Source organism: Sylvia atricapilla, chromosome 1, assembly GCF_009819655.1.
Source record: "Sylvia atricapilla isolate bSylAtr1 chromosome 1, bSylAtr1.pri, whole genome shotgun sequence".
Taxonomy (NCBI): domain Eukaryota; kingdom Metazoa; phylum Chordata; class Aves; order Passeriformes; family Sylviidae; genus Sylvia; species Sylvia atricapilla.
In genome coordinates, this window is record NC_089140.1 from 105,859,735 (window position 1) to 105,881,237 (window position 21,503).

The following is a 21,503-nucleotide window of genomic DNA, read 5'->3' on the forward strand; positions in this document are numbered from 1 at the left end:
ACGCGCGGGGGGAGTGTAAACAGGAAGCGGCCGCCGGCAGCGGGGCTCGGCAATGGCGGCCGCCGGGAGCCGCGAGCCGCCGGCCGAGGACGAGGCGCTGGCAGCGGCGGGAGCGGCAGCCGCAGCCGCAGGAGCAGGAGAAAGCGAGGGGCGAGCGGAGGGCGGCGGCTGCTACCTGGCGCTGTGCGCGCGGCCCGTGCACTTCGAGAAGGCGAACCCCGTGAACTGCGTGTTCTTCGACGAGGCCAACAAGCAGGTGGGGGCGGCGGGGCCCTGCCCGGGCCGGGGCTGCGCAGCCGGGCCTCTGGGCTCAGCCCGGCCCGCTGCTGCTCGCCGGCTTGGCTTTGGTTCCCTGCCCGCCTTTGGGTTCCTCCCGTCCCTCGGCTGCCGGGCGTGAGCCCGGCTGTTCCTCTTCAGGACCTGTCATTGTGCTGGAGGCGGTAGATTTTTCTTCTTTTTTCTTTTTTCCCCTTTACTCATTTGTTAGGTTGGATTTCACCTGCCTTACTCTCACTGCCGTAAGGTCTTTCTGGAATTCATCAGAGTCAGCACTTTTCCTTTCTGTTCCAAGTGTCCCCACATGACTGGCAAACTTTGTCACTTCGCTGTTAGCTTAATTTCCCTGAATTTTTCACACCCCTTTCAATTCCTGAAATTCAGCATAATCATTAAAAAAAAAAAAAAGAATTATTGCAGCTTTCCTCGTGTCACAGACCCAAGTGGCCGTTTGTTGGCTTTAGTGCTTTTAAGCAAGCTCTCCTTAATATCTGTATGGCTTTCTGAGAGTTCAGCTCGGTGTAGCTAAAAGATCCACGGGCTGTCATGAGGCTTGTACAGATGTGGATACATTCTTCTGCCTAATTCCTGTAACCATTCTTTGACCTTGGCATTCACGGAGTCAGAACCCTCTAGCTTTCTTCCCCATATAGCTGGCATGCATTGCCCCATGTGTGATCATGATCAGTGGCATGTTTGGAGAGAGAGCAGTATTTCTGGGGTGTGTTGCTTGTTGTTGCGCTCTGTTCAGAATGATTACAGAGTCATTTAGGTTGGAAAAGGTCTCTGACATCATTGAGTCCAACCTTTCACCGAACAGTCTTGTCAACTAGACCAGGGCACCGAGTGGCAAATCCAGGCATGGTAACTCCACCACCTCCCTGGACAGCCCATTCTAGTGTCTAATCACCCTTTTCAGACAAGAAGTTTTTCTGAATGTCCAACCTAAAGCTCCCCCAGTGCAGCTTAAGGCTGTGTCTTCTGTTTCTGTTGCTGGTTGCCAGGAGAAGAGGCCAACGCCCAGCTGGCTACAGCCTTCTTTCAGGGAGTTGTAGGGAGCAATAAGGTCACCCCTGACTCCCCTTTTCTCCAGGCTAAACAAACCCAGCTCCCACAGCTGCTCCTTGGAGGACTTGTGCTTCAGACCCTTCCGCAGCTCTGTTGCTCTTCTCTGGACACGCTCCAGCCCCTCAATGTCCTTCCTGAACTGAGGGGTCCAGAACTGAACACAGCAGTCGAGGTGTGGCCTCAGCAGTGCCAGGGGAGTACAAGGGGACAATCACTGCCCTGGTCCTGCTGGCCACACTATTGATGACACAGGCCAGGGTGCCATTGGCCACCTGGGCACAGCTGGCTCTTGTTCAGCTGCCATCATCCAGCTCCTCCAGGTCCTTTTCCACTGGGCAACTTTCCAGATATTTTTTCTTATAAGCCATTATCTTTGAGGGCCAGTTGAAATACCCTATCAGGAGACACTGTATCATAGTGTGGATGTGATATAACTACATAGAAACTGGTTGTTGAGAACTCACTTGAAAGATTCATTTTTTCCAGTGTAAATTTATTTCTCTGTGTTTTCTTATTATCTAAAGTAGTTTGATTTCCAGCGTGTCTCTGAATCATTTGTAACCAGCATTTCAATGACCGTTTCCTAGGTGAGAGTCCTGTCCATGCAATCTTCTCATCTTGCAGAGATTAAGAGAGTGTTGCCTTCATTTTCTATCTCCATAATACTAAGAAGAATTAAACTAAGTATTAATCATTCTAGTAAGGCTGTGGACTTGCTTGCAATTTATAATCTTGACACATGTGTTTCCTACCTGACCATAGCAGACTGGCAGCATGGCTGATATTACAGGACAGTTTCCCTGTCACTCTGAGCCCTGATCTGTGTGCCTAATGCTGATGCACATACAACAAGTACCAATAAGGCATTTGCCTGACTTTCTTTTTCCAAGCTAGGTAAAGTTTGCAACAGCATGACTTTTTTTGTGTTTGTTTTCTTATTCCAGCTCAACACATGTCATGTCTCTAGCAGGTTTTGTACATGTATGTGAAGTTGGGCTAAAGGAATTCTCAGTTGCTAGGGCATGTTGGCTGAAACTCCATAGGTACATGAAAATCTACAGGTTACCATTAAACCCTTCCTGTTTAATAACGTGGTCTAACAAATCAAGCTTCTGGGTCATTGAACTACATCTCTTCCCAATCCCCAAGCTGAGTTCCTTTTTATTTTAAACAATGCTCTGATGTCTTAGATACTTTTACTAGTACATGACTTAGGAAAATATAAAGGAAACAAAACCAAGATAAAGGCTTATAAAGATTTTTATTGATTTAACTTGCCCAGTAGTTAAAAATATGCCTACAAGACTGTTGCAGTACTATGCAATCTGACAACTCTAAGTAGACTTGGAATTCCAGATTGTCTCAGTGTGAACTGGCAGATCTGCAGGAGAACAAAAATTGTGTCTAGGAAAAAAAAAAAAGAAAAGGTTATATTAGAGGCATATAGAAGATGAAGCAGGTGAAGGTTATGGCTTTGAAGGAATTAAATATATATTCAAAACTTTTTTTTGTAGGTTTTTGCTGTTCGATCTGGTGGAGCTACAGGAGTTGTTGTTAAAGGTTTGGAGGATAGAAATCCCATTTCCTTCAGGTAAGGCACCTTTATCTTGGAATAGAATGATGCAATCTTCAAATTATGTGGTGCTTAGTCCTGATCCACTGTAATTCAGGCATAAAACTTGGAAGTAGTTATGATCATATTTTGATTTGTTCTTAGATACAATCTTGCAATTAAGAGGGTATGCTTTTCCCTCTCTGTGGTCTTCTGGGAAGAAAAGGTAATTAGGCTGAAATTAGGGTTTTTTTAAAACAACAGTCTTTTATTAAAACATGCAATACGTATGAGTGATTCCTACTGCAGCAATGACTTATCCAAGTATACAGTGTAGCAAGTGGTGTCTGTGATTCAAGCACAATGTCCAAACCTAGATGTAGGTTTCTTATGTTCTGTTCATCTTGTTTCATCTGAATTGGCTTCTTCTATGTCTTCCATTTCTTGTGGAAACATTTTTGCAGAGTTTGAGAACAGTAAACTATTTTATATATGTCTCTGTTAAGAGTGATGGCATTTTGTACTCTGCTGTGCATATGTAAGGCAGTATTCCTTTATTCCCTATCAATCCAAATATGGATGAAGCAATTTGTAATCAAGATATCTTTACTGTGATCTCCTGGATATTGCGTAGGGCCTGTCCTGAAAGTTGCTGGGTTCATTTTACTTTTTTATTTGGTTATACTTTGTCAGTCCTGAAGGAGTTGAAAATGCTTAGTAAACTTTATGATGTACCACTATTTTCATACTTGACTGTCTCTCTCTTTGGCCTGACTTAATAACATACGCTGGAGGAGGTATATACCTTATTCATACCAGTTGTACTGATGCTTGTTTGGTAAGAATAAGTTTTTAAATTCATTTCAGTGGTGTAAAAACAGCCTCACTCTCCTTTTAACATCAGAAGTTCTTCCAGAGACTGTGTCCTAGTGGGAAAGCAAGGAGGCTTGTGTCAACTAGCAGTAGTTCTGGAAGTAATGGAGCAGATTGCAGGAGGCTGGTGTTACAGAACTGAGGATGCAGGTTTAGATAGTCCTTCTTCAAGAACAAGTCTTCCAGCTCCACATCATAGGCCAACAGAGCTGAGCATTTGCAGTGATTTCAGGTGCTAAATTGTGTGACCTCAGCCACGATTCTGTAATTGATGTGTTCAGGACTTCTGAAGAGTGAGCTGCCATTTTCTGTCAATCTGGGTCTTGAATATATTAGTCAGGCAAGAGTAATAATCTGTATTCAAAAGCATACGCATTACACTTTTTTGCCTCTGTCATTGTCTTTTTTTAGGGTATATTTTTGAAGAAGCTATTTTAGATTATATTTCCATAACTTCTGTTTCTTTCTATATAGGATGGAGGACAAAGGAGAAGTGAAGTGCATCAAATTTTCCTTAGGGAACAAGATCCTGGCTGTGCAGAGAACTTTGAAGAGTGTGGTAAGAAACCTACACCCTGAAGCTAGGGAATTTGAGCTGGAAATCCTCTACATCCAGACTAAAATTCTTTGAGACAAATGTTCAAGAAGTCTGTTGGCTAATAAAAGCTATAGTGAAAATTCCTCCATCATCCTGAGAGGCTGCTCAGGCAGCATTGTTGTATTGCTAGTATCATCATTTAAAGAAAAAGTGTCAGGGGGAACCAGCTCTGGCAAGGGCGAGGTGGAACATAAGTTTTTCTTCTGTATGTATATCACATCCAAAACAATTTGATAAACAAATATCTATTCTTTGGTATCTATGTATGTATCTTGTCTGTGCTTCATAATTGCTAATACACTTAATGGGTGTTTTTGCAGGATTTTTTGAATTTTATTCCAGATAGCCCTCAGCTAGAATATACACAGGAATGTAAGGTGAGTTAAATGTCCCAAGCTTATATGCTTAAGTAAAACTCTGATGTTAGTTTCACTGGTGACTACAACTAATTGATGTACCTTTCAAAACACTAACAGCAAGGAAATGAGATATGTAGGCACTACTGTGTATTGAAATTGAGTGAACAAACAGGTGTTAACAATACAAAAAAAACCTTCCCTGTCTTGTGAACGTAATTGTTTCCTAGAGGGAGCAGAAATGCTGTGGGGGGCAACAAATGTCGAGATTTGGTAATGAGAAAAGATAACATGCTGATGGTACAGAAACAGTGGACAGTGATTATAGTAGTGCCAGATATGTTAATGTGGGTGTTTTTTTCTAATGTCATTAATAAGTAATAGTAAACTATTACTAGTTTTCATATGATGTTTGCTGTTTTTTACTAATCCTTTTAATTTTTGATGATTATTTACCAGAAACAAGTACCATTATCATTGTTTGATACTTTCCAACTTTTAACTAAAACAAATTACATTTTTGGGTAAATTTTTATACATCTGGTTTGCACAGATCCTTTGATCCTTGTAGTCTTTCAAGCTGGAACACTGTCTGCTTCATTATTTAGGATTATGAGTTTACTTAAACCATTCTAGCAAAACCTTTATGGTAATGAAACTTCTGAGTGTAATAGTAATACACTTCTGAGTGTAATAGGTTCTGAGTGAAGTCATGGCAAATTTTTCCACTTAGATTTTAGTTTCTCTCAACATCTCTTCCTGCTTTTCATGTCAGGAACTGGTTGAATTGTCAGCAGAGTTTGAAGCAGAGAAGCTTAGTTTTATCTAGGTTAAAAAGAAAATTTGACTGTATAATGAACTTGTAAATCTTACATGCTGCCAAACATCCAGGCCATACAGTAATCATGTTCATATGTAGTTTGGGAATCCTTTATAAAAGTGACTGATGCATGCTGGGTGTCTGGCTGCCCAAAAGTCTTAACTCCAGAGATTGGATACCTGAATTGCCTTTGGTCTTGTGTTCTTCATTTAGTAATATTAGCATACCTGAATAGTTAATTTTTCCAAGTAAAAGAGTGTTTGTTTGCTTGTTTGTTAAAAGACAAAGAATGCCAATATTCTAGGATTCTGCTGGACGAGTTCTACAGAAATTGTCTTCATCACAGATCAAGGAATTGAATTCTACCAGGTAATAGAAATAACTCCCGTAGGACGTGCTTAGAGATTTGAAAAATGTAAATTTGTAACAGCATATTTGAATTCTTTTCCTGTCTCTGTAACTGAGAAAGTGTAGTGCTAAAAAAGCAATTTCTGCCATTTGGTTTGAAGACTAAAATTTTTAATTTTTTTTAAGAAGAATACATTTCTAGGGCAGGGCAAATTTATCATTTACAGGTTTTAAGACTTTGTATAAAAGAATACTCAACTGAGCCTTGGGAACTCTAGATTAAGAGATGCTCTTGGCTTGCATGGAAATGACTATTTAAATCTAATGTGAAATACCACTTCATGCAAAACAAATCAGCATTGGGGAAGTTGTGTAAATGCTTAAAAGGTGGCAAAGAACTAATAATTGACTAGCTAGTACCCTTCTGCAACTTGCAGCTTTCTCCTCTGTTGCTCTCATTGAGTTCCTCTGTGTAATTTCCTTTGCATGTGTTTTTAAAGATGTTTGATAATTAAATAACCCTTTCTAACATTCATTACTAAAGACTTCCCGAAAAAAAAAGTTGTGCACTTCCCAGTAGTTTCAGTCCTGGAGCTAAGACACAATGTTTCTCCTTACTGTTACTAACAGCTAGTAGTAAAGGCAGCCTTATTTTCTGCTGATTGAGGGGGAAGATATATATTTAGTACCTGAAAGGATTATGAATGTCAACCCTGCAGGTAAAAGGACCAAATCAAGTAAGTGTCTTTTTAAAGAGAAGATATTTAAGGCCTTGAAATGAAGGGAATTGATGTCTATACTTCATTCTCAAATTAAAATAGATTAAGGAAGCTGGGGATTGAAGGCAGCAAGAATATTGTAGAAAGGACTTTTTAATAAAACTTCACTAGTTATATCAAGCTAGATGTTTTCTCCACTGTGCACAGAACTTATACCCAGATTTGGATGAGTGGGAAAACACAGCACCGTTGTGCTCATTAGGATTTGATGTATATTATTTCCTTAGCTACAGTAAAATGGGCCTCAGCTGTAATTGTCAGATTTCCAGTTTTGGTTTTGTTTTTCTTTTTTTAATTCTAGCATGGTAAATATCTTTACACTTAACTGTTTCTTGCTTCATATTCCTTGCGCCTCTGCATTACCATTTATGCAGTTGGAATCCTGGTGGTGACATATTAATTCTGTGTTTCCAGGTATTGCCAGAGAAACGAAGTTTAAAGCTTCTGAAGAATCAGAGTATTAATGTCAATTGGTACATGTATTGTCCAGAGAGCTCTGTTATCCTCCTTTCAACCACTGTCCTTGGCAATGTCCTGCAACCATTCTATTTCAAGGTAAAGGGATATATTCCAAACTTGTCATTTTTATTTTTTCCTAAACTGCTTCTTCATCTAAATATTCTATTGCTTGAAATTCTTCCAAGAGGTACATGTGTTCATATCCTTGTATGACAATAAGCAAATCTATAAGGCAGCTCCTAGGTAATGGCTTAGAATTAGGAAATTCACTCTTTTTTATGTGCTCTTTGGAAAGATGTGTGTTCAGATGAGGCTGGACAGTTGACCTTGAGAAAAGAAAGAAAAAATTGGTGGTGACTAAATATTTTACAACCTGAATGTCTTTGAATAATTTTTTTCACTTAAATAGGTGCTTATGATTTACTTTTCATATGAACATTTGCTCTTTGCATTATGGTAAAAAATATAAGTGCCTTTCTCTTGTGATTATAATTATAACTGTCCAAATATGACTGGATGAAAAAGAGATAAAGAAAAACAGTAGCACTTAAGAAACAACTGTTGTCCGAAGCCAGAGAGGGCTTTGTCTAGAGTAGTTACTTCTTTTGGTGTTCTTCCCTGTGAGGAACACTTACTGTTACTGGGAAAGTATTTTTTTTTTTTTTTATCTTGGAAAAAGTGTGTTGTGAAAACCAGAATCTGTTTTCAGTTAATGATGCAGTCAGATGATTTTAAAAATGAGGAAAAGAACTACAGCATTTGTCTTGGTCCTGTCAATGGATTAAGAAGACTTCTGTGGCAGTTTAAGGGAAGAGATTAAAAAGCATCTTATTTACATGGGTTTCCTGGTTTGTGTTAATTATGTGTAGGGTCTGTACTGCATCCTGAAATTATTGTTCCTTTAGGTGGTTGGGAGGAACCTGCTAGCCTTTCACAGTTTTCTTTTTGACAACTTAGGTTATGGGTCCCCCTCCTTCACTTTTGTGTCACGTTGTAGCTTGAAGCTAAATAATTTTTATCCTCTGTTCAGAAGGTAATCTTTAAAGATCTCCTGAGATAGGTCCTGTACCAAAGTAATACTTGAAAACAGAGATATTGTAAAGGAAATAGTTCTGTAGTATTCACACTCACACTCAAGAATGAATCAGTAAGAATAGGAAGTGAATTTCGGTAGAAGGTTTGGGAACTGTGAAAATTTGCTTAAATATAAATTTTATAGAAAAGAGGAAGAGGAGAGCAGAAGCCTTGGGCAGGAGAAGGGATATGCTGTAAGTATAAGGTAGGAGCTAAAGGAGACTGTGACTGGTAGGAGGCAGTGATATTTTCTCCTTCCCAGGAAGCAGTTATTTAAGTGTTGGAGCACACACTTTTCTGGAAGAGGGAAAAAGAACTGCTGTTTGAATTCTCCAGACTAATTGCACATGGAATTTGCGTACAAATTTCTCTTGACTGAATTAAAATAGAAATATTTTTGTAGCTGAAATAATAAGATCAGGACGATAAAGCTTCTGGAGTTACAGGAGCGTGTGTTAAGAATCACTGGGGGTTTTTATGAAAGAAAACGCAGAGCCCTTTCTTTTGGACTATGACCGCCCTTCGCCCCGTGGGGGCGCTGGTGATACAGCGTTCGGGCAAAGGCGGCTCGTCCCTTCCTGGTGCAGGTCGTGACAGTTCCTGTTTTGCTGTTTAACAGGGTGGGACCATGTCAAAACTGTCGAAATTTGAAATTGAGTTACCTGCAGCACCCAAGTCATCCAAGCTCAGCCTTTCTGAAAGAGATATTGCTATGGCCACAATGTACGTATCTCACGCATCCAGGCCTTTCTCGGGAAGCTCTGACGGTTTGGGAATGCTGGGAGAAGACAAGAACATTACAATGGTTGCACTTGTTTCTTGTTTTAGCAGTGCTGTTGCTTTAAAGCACTTCAGTTACTGCCTTGAACAAAGCATCTAAACAAAGCATCTCTTAGGGCAGGGTGGGGAGGGGAAGCAAATGGAGAATTCTTACATGAAATTGTTCTGGATTACCACAGATGTTTGGAGAATGTTTCATTTTTTTAGTTGATATTTTGATAGAGGAATCATTCACAGATGCCTAACTTGCATGAGTATAGGCCATGCATTGGGATTTATCAAGTACTATTTCATCTGTCACTTTTAATTAAATAATTACATGATTTAGGGAGTCTTACCTCGTCTTTTAGGATAAAATGTTTGGCTCTAAGAGACTGTTAGAGCTCTTAATTGAAAATAATGCTTTAATCCTGTTGTCTTGTTAGATATGGGCAGCTTTATGTTCTCTATTTGAGGCATCATTCAAGGACTTCCAACAGTACAGGAGCAGAAGTAGTGCTCTATCACTTACCCAGGTAAGAGCAGAATGAAGAACGTTAGTTGCAGTTCTGTCTGTGTCAGTGTTGTGGTTTAACCCCAACTGGCAACTAAGTACCACCAGCTGCTCCCCCAAAGCCCTGGTGGGAGGGGCAGGAGAATCAGAAAAAGGTAAAACTCATAGATTGAGAAAAGAACAGTTTAGTAAATGAAGTAAAGTAAAAACTAGTAGTAGTAATGAAAAGTGCATGAAGGAGGGAATAAAACCCATGCAAATTAAGTGACACAATAACAATTGCTCACTACCCAGCCTGTCCCCAGCACTGATTTGTGCCTCCTGGCCAACTTCTCCCACTTTATATACCAAGCATGATGTCCTAGGGTATGGAATATCCCTTTGGCCAGTTAAGGTCTGCTGTCCTGGCCCAGCTTCTTGCACACCTGCTCACTGGCAGAGCATGGGAAACCAAAAAGTCCTTGACTTAGAGTAAGCACTGTTTAGCAATAACTAAAACATCTGTGTCTTATCAATGTTATTCTCATGCTAAATCAAAAATACCGCAGTGTGCCAGTTCCTAGGAAGAAAATAGACAGAGTCCCAGCAAAACCAGGACAAAAAGACATCTTTTGTAGTCTAAACAGGCTCGTTGACCAGTTCTCATTTCTCTTTGTTTCCACAGAGAGGGCTCCTGTAAGAAGACACATATTTTAAAGCTGAACAGAACTGGGAAGTTTGCACTGAATGTAGTGGATAACTTGGTGGTAGTACATCATCAGGATACTGAGGTCTGATTTATTTATATTGTGTTGTGCTGTAACTTGGAGAAGTTATGGGCAGGTTTTAATAACCTAGTAATTTAATTTAATTTAAATTATTTTCCTTTGGGCTTAGCTTAGCCAAAAGCCAGAGTATTTGCAGGAACAAAACCATAAAACTTCTCTCGGACAACTTCAAGAACTGGGGCACGTTACCTCCTTAGGAGGATTAGTTGATGTTTCAGTTATATTTCATGTAAATTCTACACATTAGTATTTAACCCAGAGCACTTCCTCCCCAGCCTTTTGGTCAAGCTATAAACATGACTATAGAAACCCAGAAAACATTACTCACTTTGCCTTCGGGAAACACCAGTAATTGAAGTTTCACTGGCACTGAAATCAAAGCTGCTTTCCCTGGTGGTCCATACTGGGTAGAAGTGTTGATGACTTGAGTTGAACAAGACTGAGTGGTAGAAGTATGAGGATATCAGAGGAAGATAGACAATGTTCCTCAGAGTTTCTAGCATCCTTAACTCTGCAGTGTCTAAGTCATGTGTTGTGCCAGAAAGACTTGAGAGGGCATGTAGTGACAGTTCTAGGGGCAGTGATTTTAGACCAAAGGGAGATAGTTAGATGGGATGCAGCTTTTTACAGTGAGGGTGTTAGACCCTGGAACAGGATGCCCCATCGCTGAAAGGGTTCAGTGCCAGGTTGGATGGGGCCTTGAGCAGCCTGATCAGTGAAAAATGTCATCAACCCCAGTACATCCCTTCCAACCATTTTATGATTCTAACAGAGAGTAATCGATGGAAATGTGAAAAGAAGACCAAATGCATGTAAATGGGTGGTGATTCACATTTGTCAATACTAACTTCCTCTTTTTAATTGCAGACTTCAGTTATATTTGACATCAAGCTAAAAGGAGAATTTGATGGGTCCACAACCATCCATCAGTTTGTACTTCCACCTCGATCAATACAACCCTATCAAATACCTGTAGCAGGTAGAACCACTATATAGTGAATAACCTAACACTTAGCAAGAGTACTTAAATGTAGTGGCTCACATACAGGAGTGCTTCAGGTTTTAGGAGGCTAGTTACTAACACTTCAATTATACATGTTTGAGAGGATGAGGAAGGAAGAAGGTAAGAAGCAAGTGAGCAGAAGTTGGTGTTCCAAATGTTAATGTGTGTCAGCCACCGAAGAGTTGCTGTTTAAGGTGCATGCTTCCTATAGTACTTTGCTTTTACACTTGAAAAGTGTTGACTTCTGGGAGTTTTTTGGCCATGGCTCTCAAAGCTTGTGGGTGCTCAAAAGCACTTCATGCTTTTCTGGCTTCAGTCAGGACTATGCGAAGTTAAAGGCTGAAAGACAATACAAGCTCAGAATCAAGTTTGGGACCAGTATAGAAGTAATGCTACAATCGGTGTTAGGACATAAATGCTTAGATTCTTCTTGGATTACCTTTCTTCTTTTCCAGTCCAAGAAGTGTGACAAGAAGTTACTCTCAAGCTGGGAGTATAGAAATAGTCTGAGCATAGTTTCACTAGCAGGTGATAGAGCAGTGAGGTTCTCTTTGTAGAAGAGAAAGGTGCTTCTATACAAAAAGATTGCACATTAAAAACTCTTAACATCTGAGAGCAAGTATGATAAATCTGCAGATGGAGATTTGTATTAAACAAATGTTAGGATCAGAATGTACAACCCACTCTTCCTTTTAAAGAGTGTACATTTAAATACAGCAAATGGAGTCTGTGTATTTAGAATTACAATACAAGAGCTGTAATAATTCTGCATGCATTATTTCACTTGACTGAAAAGTAAAAGAACCACGTTTTGAAGGATTTGTTTGCCTTCTCATTGTCAGATTTTCTTTGTAGATCTGGCTACAAAAATGAATCTTTCTTCTTGACTGCATGCTCAAGTGTTACAATCAATATTTACCTTTTTGGTATAAAATACTTGGTTTAGGAGAGCTGCCAGTGTACTGCTATTCTTCACCTGATGTTATTTTTTCTGCAGGCCCAGCTTCTGTGACAAGTCAGGCTCCTGTTCCCTGTAAACTCTGTATCCTTTAAATCCTCTCAAAAAGTAAGAACTCATTCTATGTATCAAGCAGGGAAGAAGGTGGTCTTGACTCCTTAACAGAGCAGTTTTAGCTGATTATGCACATGTACTTCAATATATGCAAAATAATATGCTTCATAATAGCCTCATAATGCTTTCACAGAGTAGTACATACTGAAGTCTAGTATAATACCATGTTTCCTGATTGAGACGTGTATGAAATTATTCAATAGGTACGCCACAAAATTGAAGATACCATTCCAAAAACATGGTTCAAAACTTCAGAAGTAGAAGTGACTGTAAATGAAAGTATGTTAATGGGATCTGCTTCTCTACAGTAATGTACATTCAGGAAAAACAGTTTAGCATCAACGGTAATATAGATGTTAAAACCTTAACATTTAGATTCTTCTTCTTGGATTGTCTTTCAACCTGATATTATCATCAGTGCAAGTGAAGGTAAGTGGTGAGTTCTTGGATTCTACAATATTCAATATCAGGATGGCTAGTTTACACTTTCAGTGCACAAAGCAGCTTAATACTGAAATGACTTAATAGGTACATCTGCTGAGTTGACTGCTCTTGGTAGTGATAGTTAATAGAGGATTAACTATCTCTACTACAACTTTTCCAGGGTAATGCTGCTCTAAAATTTGGGCTTAGAAAGGCAAATTAACAGCGTTGATGTGTTTTCATTTAAGGGTGGTAAAGTTGTGTGTCTAGGGTATACTGTATAAGGCAATTCACTTTGTTTACTCCTTCAAATCAAGGTTACCTCTGGAGTCTTCAGGTGAAACTTGAACCTGTAGTTAACCTCTTGCTAGATAAAGGAAAACTAATGGATTTCCTTCTCCAAAGAAAAGAATGCAAAATGGTTATCCTGTCTGTATGCTCTCAAAGTAAGTTCAAGTGTGTTTTCTGTATCATGAAAGTACAATACTGCTTATTCATAAATACTCACCTAAATTAGCTCAGCTGTTCCTAGATTTGAGATTACCTCTGAAGCTGCCTTGGATATCCTTGATTGTCATTAGAATGTCATTTGTCTCAACTGCCTTCAGTCACTATTATGAAGTAATTTAACCACATGAAAAATTGAAGTCTCCCTCACTTCAATTCAAATACACCTGACATGATTTAAAGTGTTTCTTAAAAGTTAAAAATCAGGTAGAGAATAGAGATCACCTTTTGAAAAAGGCAACATTCAGGTGCCTGGTTATTTCTTCTCATAGTCCTTTCTTTTTATCTTTTCAGTGCTCAGTGAGCCAGAAAGAGGATCACTGTCTGTGATTGCAACTGTTTTTGACAAACTGAATCATGAATATAAGAAGTACTTGGAAGCTGAGCAAAGCTATACAATGGTAAACCATGACAGCTATAGCAGCTTACAGAGACAGGATAATGCTATTTGCTTTTCAGGTGCCATCAAGGTGAAGGCATGCTCCTTTCTACTTAGGAAATTTGGGCTTACCCCAAAAGGTCCTGATTGCCTTAGGCTCACAAGTAAAAGTCTGCCATGGAAAATGCACTAAGAAATCCTCTTGACACTTGTGTGGCAGGTGCTGCATAGCTCATCTCCAGAGTAATAAGTTAACATACCCCAGTGCTTGAAAGCAGAGAGAAGGTAAAAGCTGAAAAAGCAACTCTGAATCAGTAATACCTTGGTTTCCAAAGCACTGGTTCCACTGCACATTGTATTATGGCATAACTGGCAGTCCTGATACATTTCAGTTACTTCTGTTAAAAGTACCAAGTTCAAGCACTAACTCAGAGTACAGTCACAAAACTCTTCTAAGCCTGAGGGCCTGTATCAGTGTAGTTAGTTAATCTCCTGGCTTTAAGGTATATAAGAGTAGCTGTATTTATATAACTTTTGAAAGCAGCTTTAAATTTAATATGAAAGCTCCACTGAGCAAGATGTATCCAATTTAACATGACCACAGATATTAATTTCTTGTTAACAAAACAACTTTATAGTTGTGTTTGAAACAGAAAACAGTCTGTACAACTGAGACTGACTTGGAACTGTACTACACTACAGTTTTCTTTTTTAAAAAGACTTTTTTTTCCTCCTAGGTGGTAGAAACAGGCCTGAGTAGAAGTAATCCACTCCTGAAACGTCCTGTCCGCACTCAAGCGGTTATTGACCAGTCTGATATGTACACACATGTTTTATCTGTATTTACAGAGAAGAAGGTAAGTCAATTTTAAGGGCTAATGAAATAAATCTAAGGGCTAATTTGGCAGCCGTCTCAGATCAGCTGACTTTTAAGTTGACAGCTTGAAATTGGCTGCAGGAAGCTTTGTCAGGATTAGGGTATTTTGATGCCTATTATTATGGGGTTATTAACAAACCCATGCAAGTTCCACCTAACACTTTGTTCTTTGTCCAGGAAGCACCTCACAAGTTCACTATAGCTGTCTTGATGGAATACATTCGCTCTCTCAACCAGTTCCAGATTGCAGTTCAGGTAATCTCTGTGCTGAGTACATTGCCCCACTCCATAAAATTATATGCAGATTTAGTCCAGTCTTGGTCACACATGTAAGTTCTGTACAGTACACTTTTAGATTGTAAAAACACATAGAGACATACCTTTGATTGTCTTCTTCCTACATTCACAGCATTACTTGTATGAGCTGGTCATCAAAACCCTTGTTCAACACAACTTGTTCTACATGCTCCATCAGTTTCTGCAGTACCATGTGCTCAGTGACTCAAAGCCCTTGGTATGTAAGACAAGTAGCTCCAATAAGCTAGTGAGGGAGGTGGGAAGTCTTCAGAATTTTAAGGTTTTTCTGCTTTTGCCCTAGGCTTGCCTCTTACTGTCCCTGGAAAGCATTTACCCTCCTGCACATCAGCTCTCGCTGGACATGTTAAAAGTAAGCATTTCTGACTCTCTGTCCCATGTGGGTTAGACTGTTTTACCAGTTTTCCCTTGACCAGGCTTGAAGTCATTAACTAGCATCAATCATTTGCATGTATTAGAAGCACTGTCTTACAGCTGTGGTTGACTTCACAGAGACTTTCCACAGCAAATGATGAAATAGTAGAAGTTCTGTTGTCCAAACACCAAGTTTTGGCTGCCTTGAGATTCATCAGGGGTATTGGAGGACATGACAGCATTTCAGCCCGCAAATTCCTCGATGCAGCGAAACAAGCAGAGGACGAGATGCTTTTCTACACCATATTCCGATTCTTTGAACAGAGAAACCAGCGGTTACGAGGAAACCCCAGCTTCACACCAGGTACGCAGTAAGCAGTTTGACCAAGCTACTCAGCTGTGCAAACAAACTCAGACTTGCTTTACTTCCAATCCAGTTGAGTCTCTATTAGATGATAAAACTCTTGGCACATTTTAGCCTATCTTTTATACTTACCTTTAAGCACGATTCCAGATTAACTTGTCTTACTCCTTTGTGTTCTGCACCCAGGAGTAAAGAGCCTGAGCTAAACATAAACTTGCAGATGAACCTGTTTGACTTGGCAGTTGCTCTCACGGCTTAGCTTAGCAGAGCCATTATCTCCAATTAGTGCTTTCTCCTGAAGTCAGCAACCAGGCTGGGAAGCCCTTGAGTTCAATAGTCTTATTTCCACTAAGAAAATTCAAGGCCTGTTTTATGCTACAGTTCTTCCTTTAAAGGCTAAGCCAAACTGGCTAAGTCAGCCTCTCTAGACATCATTTGCACCAGCAACATGTAATCACCAGACATCCTGTAGCACAGAATCCCACCCCATGCTCTTGTATCTTGACAGTAAAGGGCTCTCATGGCTGTGAAGCTGCTGGTTAGATACACGAGCTAGATCCAGGAATTAGATCAAATATCTGCTTTACCTTGACAATACCAGTCACAGGACTGGAAATAACTCAGTATTCCAATGCTTTCTGTTTGTTCAACTCTGGTACTCAAACACATTAAAAATAAGAATTAGTACCAATAAATGAATGTAAGTGAAACTATGCAATCTTGGTTCTTGGTTTCCGAGTTGTGAACGTGAACTTTTTTTTTGTCTCCCTTAGGTGAGCACTGTGAAGAACATGTCACCTTCTTCAAACAAGTTTTTGGAGAACAAGCTCTCATGAAACCCACAACATTCTGAAAGACTCTTCCACTGAAATGTATAAACTTAATTTATTGCATTTAAGTAGATTTTTGAACTACAAAATTGCTATTTTATAATAAAGTATATACAAGACATTTTGGCAAATAGTACTAAAAATATTACAACTTGTGATGGCTTCCCTCTAAAAATAGAGACAAAAATTGCATTGACCTGCATTTAAAATTAGTGTCAGTAGTTCAGCAGTCCATTCTCATACACATCACCTCAGTTTCATTGACAAAATGGTATTCAACTCTCACTACACAGCTGGTTTAGGTTTCTGGAGGAAAAAGATGCAACCTCTTGAAAACAGAAGTGTTTTAGTAATCATATTAACACATCTAGTTTTAGTAATACTGTTACTTGCGCCACACTTAGCATTTCCTGAGTTTAAAGCTACGTCCCAAGCTGCAGCTGGTATCTTCTAGTTGAATCTGTGCAGGAGTCAAGTCTGTGGTGGTTACAGTGTGATAGTCATAGAATATTGCTGCGCTTCAGTTCTTAGGAGTCGGGCCTAAGCCACAGTTCAAGCAGTCCACTGAACACTGTTAAAAACTAGAAGTAGAGGAGTCTCTCCCGTTCTGTGCCTCTGGTCCTCTCCTGTGCAGCACGAGTTTTAGCTTTATTTGCTGATGGGCCTGAGTGAGAGAACACAGTTATCCAAAGGCTCCACATTTCAGCTGATCAGTCATCAGGAAGCATGCACGAACTTACTGTCTAGGGCCAGCTTAACACTGAGAAACATGCTTCTGCTCAGCTGTTAATGGCTGTCAGCCCCAACAAAGGCAGTGGTAGATGAATCCCCATCAGTCTTAAACTGACCCTTACTTAATGGGCTTAAGTCTGCCTTTAAGAAGGCATACACTATCCACATGCATTTTCAAATTCAAGAGGACAGTGCTTGAACCATCCTCAGTGCAAGGCAAGATTGTTGTTTCTGCGAATGCAGGAACGGTGACCCACAGGAGGTTTGTTGCTTCCACCCACCATCCTGTCCCCAGGTTGAAACACACTCATCATACTGTCTCTGGGGACCACAGGGGCCCAGCAGCCACCTTCACAAAGCACAGCAAAGTACAACCATGTTGGCCAGGCTGTGCTTGCTTCAGTTCAACAAGGCCACAACAGTGAGCCTGCAGTGCCACCAGTCAGCCTTTGCTTTCCAAAGGACAGGCCACTTGGATGAGAGAGGCATATTCAAGTGCTGCTTTTCATCTCTGCAAACCTTCCCATATCATGGGAAGTCCACAGACAGCTATTTTTGTTTCAAGTATGGCATAGAGACTATCACATCTTACCTATGTAACTAAGCAGAACTGGAAGAAATATCAGTCCGTGTGTTGCTCCCAGCACAACCATAGCTAAATACATCCTGAAGTAGAATATCTTGAAGATTTGAGATTTGGAAAAAGCCAATACTACAATTCCTCCAAATTTGGTCAGCGTGATACCACTGAAAACCTGGCAATAAAAGGTGTTTAAGTAGAGGTTTAGATAGTCTGTTTCCTTCAAGTATTTAGCATTTGCTAACATTTCTGTGTAATCTAAGGCTCTTATATGCCATATACCTACTGCCCTGCTAGTCTAGAACCAAATCAAGATGCACTCAGGAGAAGGAGTTGATCTTTTTGGTCCCACAGGACAGGCTCAGTATGATTAAAAATGCACTCTTGATTTGTGCAGCCATCTAATTAATTTTTTTGCTTCAGGCAGATACAAGTGAAAATCATTACTTAACTCACAATCCAGTGAAGTTCTGTACCTGGGTGTGGTACACAAAATCACAAGAGCTGTCTATTCCAACCCCATACAGGTCACTTAGTCTAAGACAAGTGATGTGACAGTACTGCTTAAACAAAGCCCTGCTTGTTCTCTACAAGCTACAACTGCATCCCATATTCACAACCACCTTTCCTAGTCACCTCTGACTATCTGGAAGAGAAACACTTGAATTTTAATGGGACAGTTTGAGGTTTATCCAAACTACTAGTGCAGCTAAAACATTTAGCTCTCCTCTACTATTAGGTAGTAGTAACATCAGATTAAAAATGAGTCTTCATCACTCCTATTACTAGTAGAGGCCTATTTGACCTTAAGAGCTTCAAGCATTCAAGCTAAGTGTCCAAAAAAAAGAAGCAAGGCCATCTTTATGGATTTAAGACTGTCACCTATAATATATCTTTAAATAGTAAGGCTGTCACTTGGCTACTCCTTTTCTCCTCCCCACCCAGCAGACACTCACTGAGCTGCCCATGTGAGACAGAGCCTCTTCCGCACGCTCCACTCTGCTGCCCTTGGTACTGATGGTGAATGCTCTTGTCACATGACTGCAGAATTCCACAGCGATACCACAGCTCTGGAGAGTGAAAGGAAACACAAATGAAAACATCAGTTAGATGAGCACTTTGATAGCAAGGTCTCTACTCAGAAATCTGGATGGACTAGAAAGATTCCCAGCAGCTGTCATCAGCCCCTGGGGTTAAAGTACCACAGGAAGTTACAAGTTTAGTGTCGCTTCCCAGAGGCTGTTGCAGGCACTGTGTGGTGTTTTAGCACCAGTCATTACTAACAAACAATCATACAGGAAGTGGAACACCAGATTGTTTCAGAGGTCAAGTTTCCTGAGGGTGAAGCAAGCTGGCTTTGATGCAGTGCACACAGTGAACAATGAACATTAGAATCAGTTTACAACTATTAGCTGCAATAACATTGCTTTAGAATAACAATGAATAAACATCCTGATTTGATACTGTGACAATTAGCTGATCAGCCATTTATAACTAACTGAACAGCTAGCTATTCTTAGCCTTATCTAGTAGATAGACTTGCTTGAACATAGATTTAATTGTAACATGGCTCATGTTAGTTTACACTAACCCTCAGACCTGCCACAAACTTCCAGAAAAGAATGGTAAGCCAGTGCAACCAGAAGCTGCTTGTTGGAGCTAGTTCTGGAGCACCTTACCAAGGCTCTCTTGCCAAAATGATTTTATCCACTTATACAGGAACAATACTGGTGCTAGCACATCCCAGATCTACTCTGTGGAACATAATTACAGCAGAAGCCTTAAGACAAACCTATGCATCCTCCCCTTCAGTATAAGCCAGCTGTGTTGATGTAGAGCAGCACCTAGCCTAGACAGCAGTAATGCAGCCATTGCTGCAAAACAAGAGTGACCTCCAACAGATGCAGTATAGTTTCAGTTCAATTGCTGTATCTTGTTAGTACTAAAGACTAGTTGTCAGAATAAACTTGTTTTCTCTTCTTCCAGATACGTTAAGATAGTTCCACTACTGTTCAAAGGCCTGTCAAAGTTTAGTGGCAGAATACTGCTCAGTATCACAACTATATATTGTACCACACATATGTTCAAAACTTGGAAACAGAAGCAAAGAGAGGTCTTGTTGACTTACCATGACAAGATTTACTAATGAAACTGCATTCAAGCTGATGCCCCAGAGCCACATTACTCCAAACATATTGACAATTATCATAGCAATAGTTATTGAAACCACAACAGCAGCCCATACTTCAAAACCAAGAAGCACAGTTGTCACCAGAAATATTGATCCCAAAGAGATGCAGAGGTTAAAGATAGCATCGTGCACAATTGTCAAGTATTGTTCATAGAAGACATAAAACACACTGTAGACAAAAAGAGAGGTTGTCATTAGCAATCTTCCCTTTTATATGCTAATATAAGATTAGCTTCTGTGATAACGATAAAGTAGCTGCCCCCAGCAGAACCTGGCTTCCTTGTATCAGTGGACTGTCATGTAACAGCCCAGCATTCTGTAGGAGTTAACTCCTCACTAACTTCAAATAACACGGTCTCAAAAGCAGTGTAATTCCCACATTTCAATATAAACAGCTACAGTAGACACCAGAAGGCAGATGCTCAGATCCACCGTGATAACTGCAGGAGCTAAGCGGACTATAAGTCCAGGTAGGATTCTTTGATGCAGATATCAGTATTTCAGATGTACAGATACCAACTCCAATTCAATTTTAGTGTGGTACTCCTATACTTGACATTAATATTACATTTGCATTACATTTAAATAACTTATCTGAAGTCAATACATCACAGCTTGCAACTACCCATGTCAACACATGCTTATGTTTGAGCTATTAAACCCTACTATGAAAGCTAGGAAATGCCCCAAAATGGAGTCAGATCTACCTTTGTAGTGAAGGATTTAAGTTAGTTATCAATGACAGGAGGTCAGTCCTATAGATACAAATTATATCTTCCTAGTTTTGCTAGAAATCCCCAAGTTCCTACATTATCTTCAATTAGACAAAACTCAGGTTTCTAATGTTATTAGCTAGCAACTTTTCTGCACTGCTCAAGTATTTGTCACCTAGGCAAGAAAGATCTAACCATACCTGTAAGGAAACACACGGTAGTTCTTCTCTTTGATGCCCATGGTTTCAGTAATATTGTCTGCTATAATTCGAGCTTTCCTCATAGCATCAATAAAATCAGATGATGTTTTCAGTACAGTATGGTAAGTCATAAAATAAGTGGCTCCAACCTCAGTTTTGTTGTTTATAAAGTTGACAGCGGAGTTATATGCAGCATGTCCTCTATAAAAACAGGCACATATCAGATGTCAGCACCATTCAAATTTATTAGTTTTTATAACATAATCTTATGGAATCATAGAATGGTTTGAGTTGGAAGGGAGCATAAAGGTCATCTAGTTCCACCTCTGCCAAGAGTAGGAACATCTTCCACTAGACTACAGTTGCTCACATTCCATCCCCCCTGGCCTTGAACACTTCCAGGAATGGGGCACAGCTTCTCTGGGCTATCTGTTCCAGTGCCTCACTGCCCTCAGAGTAAAGAATTTCTTCTTAATATCTAATGCAAACCTACCCCCTTTCATTTTAAAGCCATACCTCCTTGTTTATCATCACACCCCCTTGTAAAAAGTCCTCCAGCTCTCTTGTAGGTGCCCTTTAGAAAGCTAACAGCGGGTAGTTGTTTGCACAGTTTCCAAAACTGTAGAATCTTCAGAGCGCAATACATTTCAAGACTGCACAGGATATTCTAGAACCGACTGATCATAGACATTGCCTCTCTTTGTACAGGGGAAAGCTGCT

General features: G+C 40.0%; 2 protein-coding genes across 4 annotated transcripts in view; one reads left to right on the forward strand and one right to left on the reverse strand.

Annotated features, from left to right (window-relative positions):
• On the forward strand, window positions 1-16,488 carry RMC1 (regulator of MON1-CCZ1). Of its 3 annotated transcripts, none has more exons than XM_066329907.1 (20): window positions 1-256; window positions 2,859-2,935; window positions 4,244-4,328; window positions 4,688-4,744; window positions 5,826-5,912; window positions 7,085-7,225; window positions 8,823-8,926; window positions 9,409-9,498; window positions 10,141-10,246; window positions 11,111-11,222; window positions 12,244-12,288; window positions 12,694-12,747; window positions 13,059-13,187; window positions 13,543-13,649; window positions 14,365-14,484; window positions 14,682-14,759; window positions 14,914-15,018; window positions 15,103-15,171; window positions 15,312-15,537; window positions 16,311-16,488. In XM_066329907.1, exons 1-20 carry the CDS (start codon window positions 53-55, stop codon window positions 16,388-16,390), a joined length of 2,076 nt encoding a protein of 691 aa, XP_066186004.1. In that variant the 5' UTR covers window positions 1-52; the 3' UTR covers window positions 16,391-16,488. The 3 variants fall into 3 exon arrangements, with proteins under 3 accessions (XP_066186004.1, XP_066186021.1, XP_066186013.1); XM_066329924.1 differs by lacking the exon at window positions 1-256 and adding an exon at window positions 333-440; XM_066329916.1 differs by lacking the exon at window positions 1-256 and adding an exon at window positions 1,992-2,387.
• The window catches only part of NPC1 (NPC intracellular cholesterol transporter 1), a 26,778-nt gene continuing 21,678 nt past the window's right edge, over window positions 16,404-21,503 (reverse strand). The window contains exons 21-25 of the mRNA XM_066329892.1: window positions 20,784-20,984; window positions 19,808-20,039; window positions 18,636-18,749; window positions 17,692-17,854; window positions 16,404-17,031 (exon numbers count right to left, since the gene is read on the reverse strand). Of these exons, the coding sequence (XP_066185989.1) occupies window positions 16,949-17,031; window positions 17,692-17,854; window positions 18,636-18,749; window positions 19,808-20,039; window positions 20,784-20,984 (793 nt within the window). The 3' untranslated portion in view covers window positions 16,404-16,948. The remainder of the gene's footprint in view (window positions 17,032-17,691; window positions 17,855-18,635; window positions 18,750-19,807; window positions 20,040-20,783; window positions 20,985-21,503) is intronic.

Excerpts from the sequence above, each read along its gene's own strand:
- RMC1 (XM_066329907.1), top strand. The coding sequence starts at position 53 with ATGGCGGCCGCCGGGAGCCGCGAGCCGCCGGCCGAGGACGAGGCGCTG. Across the intron at positions 257-2,858 it reads TCGACGAGGCCAACAAGCAG|GTTTTTGCTGTTCGATCTGG; the intron begins GTGGGGGCGGCG and ends TTTTTTTTGTAG. Across the intron at positions 10,247-11,110 it reads TACATCATCAGGATACTGAG|ACTTCAGTTATATTTGACAT; the intron begins GTCTGATTTATT and ends TTTTAATTGCAG.